Source organism: Protopterus annectens, chromosome 5.part0 (genome assembly GCF_019279795.1).
Source record: "Protopterus annectens isolate FY-2018-M chromosome 5.part0, PAN1.0, whole genome shotgun sequence".
NCBI classification, from domain to species: Eukaryota; Metazoa; Chordata; order Ceratodontiformes; family Protopteridae; genus Protopterus; species Protopterus annectens.
The window spans coordinates 550,299,850-550,313,620 of record NC_056735.1 but is presented as its reverse complement, the minus strand read 5'-3'; the positions used below and the strand labels follow the sequence as shown (position 1 = coordinate 550,313,620).

The window sequence follows — 13,771 nt, the reverse complement described above, 5'->3', positions numbered from 1 at the left end:
TCAATGTCCTCTTCAAGCCCATTTTCTATTACAGAATCCTTTACAGGCTTTTTTTTTATTGTTATGGAGTTCAGTTTACAATTTGTTTAGTTATTCTTCACATTTATAGAGAAAGTCTGATTGAGCAACGGAACGCATTCTCAGTCGGTGCTCTAGGTAAAACGTTCATATGCAGATTACAATGACATTTATATCCAATTTATATATAACCTCAGTTACAGTAAGATATAGGAAAATATTTATAAAGTCAGAGTATTAATTTATATTGTATAAAAAATACATGCATCTGAGAATGCTATATTGTATTTCTTCAGATTAGTGACTAAGCACACAAAGGATGAGATATAATGGGGAGAAATGTGTGGCAGAGTTTTCTGTATACAAATTATATTTATTAGAGTAGGAGACATGAACAAGAAGATAATAATAAAGCATAAGACAGGAAAATTACAGGTAAAAGATTTAATAGCGTTTAGTAGTTATCATAGGAGATGGGCAGCTACGGTGGTGCAGCAGTTAGCGTTGCCACCTCACAGCAAGAGATTCTCCGGTTCGATTCTCGGCTGGGGTGCCTTCTGTGTGGAGTCTGCATATCCTCTCTGTGGTCGTGTGGGTTTCCTCCGGGTGCTCCGGTTTCCTCCCACATCCCAAAGACATGCAGTAGGTAGACTGGACACTCTAAATTGGCCCTAGGTGTGCATGTGTGTGTGCCTTCTGTGGAAGGTTGGGTGCCGGGCTGGCAACTCGACACCATAAAATTCCACTGTCAATCATGAGTGGACAGGTGATCCACTGTGGCGACCCCTAACTGGGAAAATCCGAAAGAAGAAGAAGCAGTTATCATAGGAGATAAGAGCGATAGGCTGAGAAACTAGGATTATGGAGGCTTTACAAAATAGGTGAATCAGAGCATTAATCTAATTTGGAAAGGGAGCAAATATAAGAATTGGTAAGGAATACTTCTAGTAAGGTCTTGAACAGGTGGTGGTCAGATATATATCTAAATGGAGTAGGAATAACATTACAGGGTTTGGCCGCACAAAGTATGGACTATGGGCAAACCTTTTTTTCCTGTATTGTAAATTTCAATTAGGTGTTTATCACTAGACTGAAGGGACAGTTTTGGAGAGAGTAAGCAAGGAGGGTGTCGACAGATGGGTATATAGGAGGATTATGCATTATTTTATGAGTTAAGCGCAGCTGTGTATATGCTAGATGATGGGATAGCTCTAGGCAGAAAAGTGGTAGGACTGATAAGGTCTGTCAGCTGCAAATACTGTCAAATTATTGTAATACTTGTCTAGTTCAGGTATTACAGCCACCTGAAAATTAGTCAGGTTAGGAGAATGATATTATAGTGAGGGAGGGTATTAAATATGTGGTAGCTAATGTTACTCTGTGGAATTGTAAGGAATTTATTGGTCCTATACAACAGTCCTGTTTTCTAATATTTTTTATACAGTTTTCTGTGTGAAGATTCAACTTAAGGTTATCATCTATTTTTGCACATAACAGTTTTATATAAGAATATTGTTCAGTGAGAAGATTTTTTTTGGATATGTAATTTTGGAAAGAATATAAGTAGCTGTTTTTAGGGTTGAGCAGATTTTCACAACTTCAACAGACTTAAAAACATCTTATGCAACCATTTACAAATGGGTTATGCTGTCCTAATAACATATATACGGCCAGTTGACCAAATATTGTATAAGAAAAGCTTGTAGGGAAGATGTATGGTGATTGCCAATAAAGATATTAAAAAGGAGATGACCTAGAACAGAAGCATTTGACAAATCAGTATTAATGGTTAGGTAAAGGAAAAATGTGGCATGCCATTTAACAGACTGATGTCTGTCAAAATAAATAGTTAAAGCACCCAAGAGCAGAATAAGATAGGTCCAGAAAAGACATTTGCAATATGTTTTTTTTGTTGTTGTTTTTGTTGTTAGGCACTTTGTTTAAGTCCTTAGAAGACTTTAGGCAAGTCTAAAAATTAGAAAAACATTTTTTTTGGCTTTAACAATGGTACCTATAAATTTAATAAGGGCAGTGGTTGTACAATGAGCTGATTGAAACTCACACTGTTTGAAACATAGAAGGTGTTTCCACAAGAGATGATGGAGTAGCTATTTATGGATGCATTTTTCTACTGTCTTGGAAAGATGTTATAGAACTTCATAAAGTATAAAGTGAGGTATTTCTGAAGAATCTAGAAGGATAATAAAGAACTATTCCAAAGAGATGTACCATTTAATATTTTATATCTATTTACTAGAATGGAAAACATAGTTTACATTCTTTTCCAAGTATAAGACTTAGCATATTATTCAAATAATTTTTCAAGTAAAGCAACTCCATATATTCCCAAATATATATGCTCACAAAAATCTGTTTCTGAATCATCATATCTACCACATATGTCTCTTGTCTCTTGTCTCTGGGAACATTTTCTTCAAATCTCATATGACTCTAGAAATATCTGTCCAGTCATTTCCATGGAAAAACTCTAAATTTTTCAGTTTAGTTGCATATCTGGGATTAAGGTCTATTTCCCTACACAGATCATTTATAGTATCTTCATTTAGTAGTTCATGCAGTTTTGTTTTAGCTTTATGCTGTATTGTTTTCTTAAATCTAATACCGTGTTACATGATTTATGTATTAACTCTTTTCTAGTCTGCCATTTCTGCTCTGCCCTAAGTAATCAAATCTATTATTTAGGTTTTAGCTATATCTTGAGCTTTAACATATGACTATTTATGCAATTTGCTCTATGTTCAATAATTAAAAACTTGTCTAGCTTCATCCCATTTTATTACATCATCTCTTTTTATCAGCTGCACTGAAAATCTAATTTCTGTGTACTTTTTTCTCAAAATACTCATTTAATTTTCTTCTGTGTCTTTTTTATTGCTATACATTGCATAACATACTGGCGGTCAGAGTTTATTCTTGCCATCTCATTTTTAACCACATCAAGTTTATCTTGGAGCATAGTTCTTACATCTCAAGTTCCACTCATGTGTAGGTCTTTGCAACATTGTGCCTTTCTTTTATCTCTGAGTACCTCTGCAGATGGATTTCCTTTTAACATTGATCCATCCACTTTATAACTTCTAGCACTCAACAATACTTGTATATTTTATTCTAGTGTTCCCCAATAGTTTGCTAGACTCCATCAGTTCCCTGGGCCTTGTCATCTGGTTTCTTTTTAATATGTCTAAGTTTGCTTTTTCAATATGTGTTTGTTGGCAAAATACTGGAGTGACTTGTCATTTCCTTTTCTACTAGACTAGCTTTTGTTTCATGTCTGTGTCATGACCCACTCATAAGCTATAGATATTGCAAATTAATCTTATGAAAATTATGAAATATAGCATTTAAATATTGTAGGTAATGCTTATGAGTTTTAATAACTATATATATATATATATATATATATATATATATATATATATATACACACACACACACACACACACACATACAGTATATATATATATATATATATATATATATATATATATATATATATATATATATCTTAGAAATCTGTTATGAACCCTTGAGAATGCAATAAAACTTCTTCTGTTATATGTCTTTGTACAATATTTTATCATTTGGCCTCTATTTCAGATTACAGTACTCTTTTTTTCACTCTAAGTACCCAGATTGTAGAGATCCACATTGTAACAGTGAGCTTATTTTATGTATACATTCATCTGATTGTTTGTTTATTGAAAACAGTGCAGTTTTGAGCAAAATCTTATTAAAGCAGCTATTTCAACAAGTGCATCGCATACCTGCAGAACCACTGTTTATGATTTTAAACAAGGAAATGAAACAAAGAATATTTACTTATCCTTGGTTGCATGAAATCGAATGAGTCTACAAATCTCATTTCTCTCACATAAAAGTAACGGGCTTCAGTCAGCACATCAAAAGTAAATAATAAAATGAAGAAATAGTTAATATTGGCTGGATATATTCCTGCAGTAATCAGTCAGCCATATGATAGTAGGATCCATCCAAGGAAAGTACAATATGAAGAGATTCTACTAACTTCAGACCCGCCCATTATCTCCCCATTTGTTAAACATGCTGCCTGTCATTCAGCCACTCCACAGTAGACTGTTTTTTCTAGGTAAGTTAGCTTTGCTGTAATACAGAATTAATGAGGCAATAGGCTGAGATGGAATATACTTAAACAACGTTTATAAAAATGATTGTAATCTATCATGACAGCATCACCATGTTGGAAATTAACTGACCATAATAATGCACTTTAAACAGTAGTGTTACATGGCTATGCTACCATGTGTCAACATATGTTTCAAAAATCTACATTCATTAGCTCTTAGCTTATTAGTTTACAACATAGAGTTAGTAGGCAAACAAAGAAGCACACTGGGAGATTTTCTAACGTTGACGATAATTCATATAGAACTAGTTAGAATGAACAAAAGTAATCCTGAGTTCTCACATACCTCATATAACAAAACGAGGACTACAACATAATAATAATAATAATAATAATAATAATAATAATAATAATAATAATAATAATACCTGCTGAATACAAAATTGTTTAAAATAATGTGCATGTCTCACAAGGAAGCTGATATATCATCTAAAGGAGGCAGATGTATATTATTGCATTTTCTGAGAAATAGTTATTGAAATACAATGTGAAGTCTCTCTACATATTTTATAAAGAAAAAAATCATTGCCATGTGCCTTTTGAATACTTTTAAGGAAAATACAGGATAATCTTGGACATCAGCAGTAAAATGTTTTCATGTGGTAATAATCCATCTTAGCTTTTTAACATAGCTTAAGGTAAAACGCAAAAACATATTTTGAAAATGCTTTTGTTTCACTGTGCAATAACAACTGAATTTCATTGTACAGTAGAGAAATGCCAGCAAACATGGATCAGCACAGAATAAGTCACATTTTCTAGATAATTATTACTTTTTTGACTTACCGAGAACTGTGAGGAAAGCCCTTGATATTTTCACAGGCATGGTAAACAACGAACATGTGTACTGTCCTTCATCTGATAGGGTGACATCACTAATACTAATGCTCAATTCATGCCATGATGCTCGAACCAGCTCAATCCGGTTATCCCGCAAGGCTGAAATAAATTTAAAATAATAAATATCTCTAATAGCCCATTAAAATACTGTCTTGTTTCACTCTTGATAGTTAATGCCAATTAGTCTTAATATTAAAGAGTATTAAGGATTCTATTAAACCTAAATTACCAAGGGTGTTGGACTTATCACACCACATCACTTACACTCAGACATCAAAATTAATTCTTTCCTTGTCTTCACCTTGCATTTCTGAAACGATTTTGCCATAAGATCACTTTTAACAGAAACTAATAAGATGAGCTTATTGAATCTTTTAACATATCCAGCTTTGATCTTTCTGTGAATTAATGATAAAATCAGAAAATGTTTGTGAATAGTTAAAAAGACACAAGTACCCATTTGCCATGAAGAATAATTTAATTCTGGGTGTTACCACCGGTTACAACTTAGGACTCACAGAAGTGGCCTTAAAATAACAGGAAATGGATGTTTTTAAGTTAAATTATAAGTCTGAAGTTTTCAGTACGCAGCAATCGATTTATTTCCTTAGTTAATATAGATTGTGCACGGAAATGTGCTGTATCCCCAGTCTCTATTTTGCTTTGACTATAGACCTTTGAAGGACAGGATGACATTCACTCTACTGATACTGTTTTCAAGTAAATATGAAAAATGTTAATTGCACTTCAAGCCTGTGAATATAACACTGTAAACTCCCTTGTAACAGATAATTTTAACTCAGGTATAGTCTCTGACAATTCATTCTAAGAGATAAATACAGATAGTACAACATAATTAGTTTTAGGAGCACAAGTGAATTGAACTGTAGCCAGAGAAACAACAAAACAGCTGAAGAAGTAAAATGCCATGCAATAATATCATGAAAACATCAGTTGCCACAAGTAATGTGCTACTTAAACATTATTTCATTAACAGCCATGTGGTATGGAATGTCACACATCTTGCAGTCTGCACACATTCATTTATTCAAGTACATTTTTAAATCAACTTAAAAACCTAAGATAAACAAATGTAAATATTTTGTGACTATCATTGAAGCATTCAAATAGCAATACTATCAGTAAGATGCATTCTTTACAGTGATGACAGTCAGTGCAGTCATACTCTTTCCATACATGCTACAATATATTGTAATGCACACTATCCCAGGATTATAATTTTTTGCTAAACCCTCAAAAAGAAAAAATAAATAAATACATAAAATTGTCATAGCATGGAAAATATATAACCTATACTTATGTTGTTAGAACATTTTTGCTAACGAGGCATAAGATTTCACATGACATCAATAAATTCCTCTCTGAGGGAATATTTATTTGGTTATATACAAAAATATGTAATGTATGGTTAATTGCATAAGTAGCAGTATTAGTAACACTGAATATCTCTCAAGATGTGCAGCTTACAGTGCAAATATGAATGGCAGCTTCCTTTAACAAAATGTAAGGTTTCAACAGATGCCATGGAATAGTTTATGTCAACTGATTTTTAGTATCAATCACATATTAAAATATTGTATATGTTCATAATTACTAACAGACAATTAGCAACATCTGCAATGTAGTCTGACATAAATACACACTGACAATATTTTTTTCTCTTTCTCATGATGGCATTTCACACCATACCGTTTAGTAACATGTAGGTCTCTCAGTTATGAAACTATGAACATAAATATGAAAATATAAACAAAAGTGGCACACTGATTAATTTCTCTTTTGTAAGACACTGTAGACTAATAATCTTACTGTCATTTTGTTAATAATGCCTTGCTCTTTTTATTACTGCCTACTAATAGTTGGTAAGGAACGGGTTCAAAAAAGGTCTAGATGACATGAAAGGAGCAATGGATGTTAACTTGGGGTATACAAAACAAGCACTATAGGCATGAACTAGATATCCCTAACAATAGTAGTACATGTAATGTTAATCAGGTAGAGTTCCACTATGATGTAATAAAACAATTTTACCTGTGACTGAAGATCATTACACTCTAATCTAGAAACAACATCTGTAATAACTTCCAAACACAATTGGAAACTGTACTGGAAAAACATCATCAAGACTACCAATAAATAAAAATGATATAGCACCAGTATTTCACTACTTAGAATTTATTTTGGATAAAATCTGCTTAATGAAAAAAGGGAAATCTTAAATTTAGATGACTTACAGGATCCATATATCCACAACCCCTTTACCCATTTTTTTTCACATTGGGTAAGGGTGTCACTTCAATAGTGGCAATCATCCAGAGCCAAGATTCACACTACTGGGTGGGTGGCATTGCCCCTCCTGTTCATTCCATCCACACAATATTATTCATAACTATGGCCAGTTTAGAGTATACCATCTACTTACTGCATGTTTTTGGAATGTCCATCTTCATAAATCTAATACAATTATTTATAAAATGTAAGACAAGTTTTTTGCAAATAACGTCATTGAAATAAGTCTCAGTAGTCAATACACTCAAATTAACTTTAAAAATGTCAATTCCAGCAACAAGCATTTAAAGGGCTCAAACAGCAAACATTTATCTTCACTAGAAATAAATAAAAAATGGTTTCGTTCACAACAGAGCACCAATTCAAAATGTATGGGCAACTGTCTGTGACCTTATCAAAATTAGTTTTTCTAATTCATGTAAGTTTCTGTTGCAATTATTTTCAAATGCACTAAGGCATAATGGATTATATATGCATAAACCAAAACGCCCCCAAAGTCTTGCATTTTAAAATCAAAACAGGTAATTTTTTATTGTAGAAAGCCAAATTAATGTTCTCTTAAAACAAAATAAATAAATAAATATTAAGATAAAAAATATATATATTTTTTAGCACAGATGCCTAATGACAGGGTATTTTTTCACTGTTGGTGATGCTATTACCACAGCATATAGAAACTGCTGGGATGTTCTGTTTTTTTTTTTTGTTTTCTTCAGTTGCTGTTTACGAACCTGAAAACTTAAATGGTAAGCTTCCAAGATTAACATTAGAAATTTTGATCAAAGAACGCTCTCCCTTTCCAAACAAATACATTATTCCATTTGCTCACTACTCCCATATTCCTAACCAATTGAAATACATTCCACTATATCATCATGGACAGCAAACTCTCTGGGGGACAATATGGAACATGGATTATATGGCAGAAGAAATTCAATACTAGATATTTTATACTGACTTGGTAAGGCCAATTTCCCTATTAGTGCAAATGGGAAAATACTAAAAAAATGGTAGCAACAATAGTGGGCTAGTGAAAGCGTAATTAAAAAATAAATTAGACAATTAGTGGCATCAAGGTACAGCTTGTTCAATGATAGATACAGCTTTATATCAAATATGGAATCTTTTAAAATACTTGATTCTCACTAATGAAATAAGTGAGGAGTCCTATGAATAGTACCTTTAGAACAGGTCAGTGGCTGACATTTCACAGTTAGAAGATGACAGTGTCGTTTATGGGTTTGTGGGTTATTTTTACAAGTTTTAATGTATTTATAAAGTGCTTGCACAGCCATGATTGACTCACACACTTGCTACATTGGCATATGCATTTAAGGAAGACTTAATGAAATGCAGACATGACAAATAATCTCAGGACTTTCGAATGTGCCATGCTTACTTATAAATCATACTTATTATATTTCTTCATTAACAACTGGCAGTCAATGTCAGGTATATGCTTGGAAAAAAACAATTTATTTTTTCCTAGCCTATCCTCACAATCCATGCAAGTGTACTTTATCCAAGTCTATAAGATTATTTTTGTGTCAGTGTTTGTTTCTTTCCACTTGTGATGTTCCACTAATCTACCATGTGGATTAACTCCATAGTGTCATCCTGTTTAACCAGCCTGGAGGTATGTTTGTTGCTAATGTGGATCAAGACACATCCACCTTTGGATCCAGTCTGTGTTCCTGTTGGTCTAAATGTTTGCAAGGCACTGTAGCGTTACACTTCCAGAGTACTTTCTAAGGCTTTAAACCAAGTCTTGGTCACAGTATAAATGTTCACAATCTACAAAGGAAGGAGGGCTTGAAAGTCGTCGAGTTTTTTTTTGTTTAGCCTACCTACACTGAGCAGTAACATCTTAAGATTGCTTGTAGATTTTTTCACTATGTCAGTAGTTTTATCTTTTTGGCATTGCCTAGAAAGGACTCTACAGTGGTAGATAAAGATTTAGCCAATATCTGAAAGCCTTGGGGGGAAGGGGGTTCAGGTGCAGCCTATCCTGGGCAAAGCAATGTGGCCTTTTGACCATGTCTTCTCATACTGACAGATGCTGGGTTCTCCTAGAGTGGCACCAAAAACTAAGCCAATTATTCAGATCAATAATTTTATGTTCATACTGTGGCATTGTCTTTGGTGAAGTTAAAATACTGCTCAGTGCAAGGCTAATACCTATATGTGATGCATATTCTGAGAGATCCACTGTGTCTCTTTTCATATTGTCCAGTGAGGTATGTTTCACATCATTTACCCCCACATGGACTATGATAGAATCATATTGCTACATGCCATGCAGTGACCTGAGAGTGTGCATGCATGCTATTGCAGATTTTGATTCCAGACAGGCAGCTAACCATTATTTTTCCCTTGTCTAACCTGGTGAGCACAGCTTCTGTGTAATACGCAATGGAATTCCCATTGACAAGAGTAGTAGGTAAAGTATATGCTTGCCTTATGGGCTTTGCTGTTGGAGGACAATTGGGTGTGGGCTTATGTGAGATATTGGGTTATGCTTTTGGTGTGTGTTTAAGGGATTGCTGAGGAGCAGTATTGCCCTTAGATAGCTTTGGAGATCTTTTACATTTGAGAAGGTTTCTTTTCAGCAATTTAGCATAGGACAATCTGTGTGTGTGCGTGTGTGTATGTGTGTGTGTGTGTGTGTGTGTGCGCATGTGTGTGTGTGTGTGTGTGTGTGTGTGGTAAGTGGAGTGTGTAAGGGATGTAGTGTGGATTTTCCTGAAAGCCTCGGTAGTATGCGAGATTTTTGCCTCCAAGGAAGTTGTATATTTATATCTCACACAAACTGTTATTTTTTTTTAATGATTAACTGGGTGTTAGGAAAAAATAAAAAAAATGTTACATTGGCTTAGGATACCCAAATCTATAAACTGGTCACAGAGGCATTTGGAAAATGGGTTCTATATTATATGTTAGAACTCTCAAAACTTCGAACGTCATATAATCCAACTTATATGACCGAAGTTTTAAAACTTCGAACAAAAAAAAAAAGAAACTTACTTGAAGTGAGATCACCATAGAGATTATTTCCCTATACTTCGCTGTAGTGCGGTCTCGGAGTTGGTATATTTAAGTAGCGGGGGTGTGGGGGTGCAGGGGGGCTTGCCCTCCTGCTTACAGCATTCAGACACCATTCAGGTAAGTTTCTTTTGTTTTTTTTTTGTTTTTTTTATATATGTTTGAAGTTTTAAAACTTCGGTCATATAAGTTCGATTATATGACTTTCGAAGTTTTGAAACTTCGAACATATAGTATAGACCCTGGAAATTGTATATCCATGTGGTACAGACATGGAATAGGGTGGGATGTTTGGGATTAAGGATTCAGTTTTAAGAGGGACCTCTTAAGGTAGCTTTGGGGTTTAGGGTAATGTGTTACAAAGTGCTAGGATGTTGTAGTGCTATTCAATGCAAAAGTTAACTGCTTTAAGCTCAATCCCATATGATGCTAGACTGTTTAACAGGTTTCAGTCTTAATTATAACTTTATGTGGAGATTTTACTATCTAGGCATTTGTTGCTATACAGGGCACTGCCAACCACTGCTGTTATGTGGGCAGCTCTGCACACACTTGCCTGATTTATAGTATAGAAAACAAAGTTTGAAAGCTGCCTCATATGCCCTCTCGCCAATAAACAATCTCACATTGATCATCCTGCGGTGCTTCCCAACTCTGAGAGACCAGGAAAATACTTTTCTGATGATCCTGGAATTTTTAAAGTAAAAGCACAGCAAAAGTAGCTCTCGAGCAAAGATTCAACAACAAACAATTACAAACAACTAAGTCCTTGGCTAATTCACTCTTCTATAAGGCAATTAGGAGGTAAACAAACTAAGAAAGTCAATCAACAAAAATTACTATTTTATATCATGAAATAAAACAAATGCTTTAAAAAATGTTCAGAAACAGTAGGGATCAATGTATAAAGCAAGTGTAAGTTTAATAAATCAAGAAAATATTATTATCTTAGCTCGGATGGCTTTGGATGCAGTGGAAGTATTTGAAAAATGTTGCAGAGGTCTCAGAAAATGAACAAAGCGCTTTGCTAACTTGTCTGAGTTATACAAGAGAAAAGAAAAGCCTGAACACTGACTCCTTTGCTACCTAGCCAATAAACAACCACTCTTTGACCTTCTTGGTGTGATTCCAACTCAAAGAGCTCAGGTGAATACCTTCTTTTCCAAAATGGATGATCATGAAATTTTTTAATGTTAAATCACACCAAAAGCAGATTTCATGTGCAGATTAAACAAAAAAACAACTACCAAATAACTAAGTGTCTGGCTAGTTCACCCTTTTGCAAGTGATTGGGGGTAAAGAGAACTAGAAAAAACAACAGACAAATGACTATTTTTGCCACAAATAAATGGTTTAAATAATCCTCAAAAACAAGAAAAATATTCATATCTTAGCTTGGATGGCTCTGGATGCAGCTGAAACACTTGAAAGTGTTGCAGAGTTCTTTGTAAATGACCAAGGAGCCTTGCTAACTTGCCTAACTTAGATAGTGTGCATCCCAACTTAGAGAGACAGGGGAAATACTTTCTGCCACAGGGGAGGATCCCGGAATTTGTTAATGTAAATGCACAACAAAAGCCACTCTCAAATACAGATTAATCAAAAAATAGCAAGCGAACAAATTATTTACCAAGTTCACTGCAAGTTTTACCCAACTGAAGAAAGAAAAGAAATCAGGCAAAGCCAGCAGCATTTTGGCTACTCAGACCTAAGCGAAATGACTGGTTGGTTTACTAAGACTCTCATACTGTGCAGAAACCATTGGAACAATATAACACCTGATTGGGTCTGTGTAGTGAATGCTCATGCTAGTCACTTAAGGATTTGATTAACCATTGTTCTTCTTTTATTGTTTGCCTTGGTACTATATATTCACAAAGGTGGTGCTTCTACGGACCCTGGAAATTACTGCCCCATAAGCTTGACGAGCCTGGTCTGTAAAGCTATGGAGAGGATCATTATGGAACTCATAAACAAAGACATTGGGGACCTACAGACCTTGGATCCTACCCATTTTGGTTTTGTCAAGGGTAGATCCTGCCTTTTGAATTTGGTCAACTTTTTTGAAACAGTCACTAAGGCCATTGATGAGGGTAAGGCAGTTCACACAGCCTACCTTGACCTTGCAAAAGCCTTTGACACAATACCCCACTCGGGCATCATAGACAAACTCGCCAGCTTAAATGTAAACCCATATGTCACAAGATGGATTGCAAACTGGCTCAAGGACAGAACCCACAGGGTCAGAGTTGCTGAAGCTATGTCAGACTCTAAGCCGGTCACAAGCGGTGTCCCACAGGGCTCAGTCATGGGACCCCTCTTGTTTAGCATTTATTTTTCCGAGGTACAGGCAAACATAGGAGGATTGTGGCTGACAAAGTTCGCAGATGACTGCAAACTGGGCGCCATAATTGATACTCCAGCGGACACAAACATCCTTCAGAGAGGCCTCATAGAAATGGATAATTGGTGCCAGAGCCATGGCCTTAAGCTGAACGCCAAAAAATGTATAGTCATACCCTTTGGGAAAAACAAGGTACCCACAAATTACCACATAGGTGTAATCCATTAAGTATGGAAGAGGTAATCAGGGACCTAGGGACCCAGGTTGACAGTAACCTCACATTGCCAAAGTGGTTAGGAAGACCTTCTATATTGCCCACCTTATCATGAAGGGTTTCACATCTAGATCAAGAGAGGTCATTGTGCCCCTGTACTCTTCTCTTATCAGGCCAATGATTGAGTACAATGCCCCATTTGGGATGTATCTTACTCGACACCTGCAGCAGTTGGAAAGACCCCAAAAGTTCCTCACCAAGAGGATAAAGGGTCTTAAACATATGTCATATGCTGCCCGACTGAAAAAACTCCAGCTCTATTCAGTCGCATACCGCCTACTCAGAGGTGATCTGTGCCTGACGTACAAGGCCATGTCCAATCTGGAATTAATGGACATGCTCCACCTCAGAAAATCCAAATCCATCAGAGCCACGAGAGCAAGAGACTTAAACCTCAACACAGAAATAAATAGGACGTGCTGGAGGCACAGATTCATAACCCAGAGGCTCCCTACACTCTGGAACAGAATCCCAATCCATGTTAGGCAGAGCCCCTCACTAACTCTATTCAAGAGAAATCTTGACGAGTGGATGGGAGATCGTAGGTTTACCCCGGGGGTCATCTCTGTGTCACTACTAGACAGAGGCACAGTAAACTAAACCCTAAATGGGCATAGTATTCTCATCCTAAGGGGTGGTGAAAGCCACACACACTCTGACTAGGCTTATAAATGCCCTAGGGCAGATAGCCTAGTACGAACCTATGAACCTACACAGACTGCAAGCTGCTACTTTAAAATATGGCTGTAAAGACCACTAA

The 13,771-nt window shown here is 35.5% G+C and overlaps 1 protein-coding gene across 1 annotated transcript in view; it reads right to left on the bottom strand.

The window, feature by feature from the left end:
* Positions 1–13,771, bottom strand: part of CADM2 (cell adhesion molecule 2) — a gene marked incomplete at its 5' end in the record, with an annotated part of 1,428,667 nt that overhangs the window by 771,418 nt on the left and 643,478 nt on the right. The window contains one exon of the mRNA XM_044071843.1: positions 4,988–5,140. Within this exon, the coding sequence (XP_043927778.1) occupies positions 4,988–5,140 (153 nt within the window). The remainder of the gene's footprint in view (positions 1–4,987; positions 5,141–13,771) is intronic.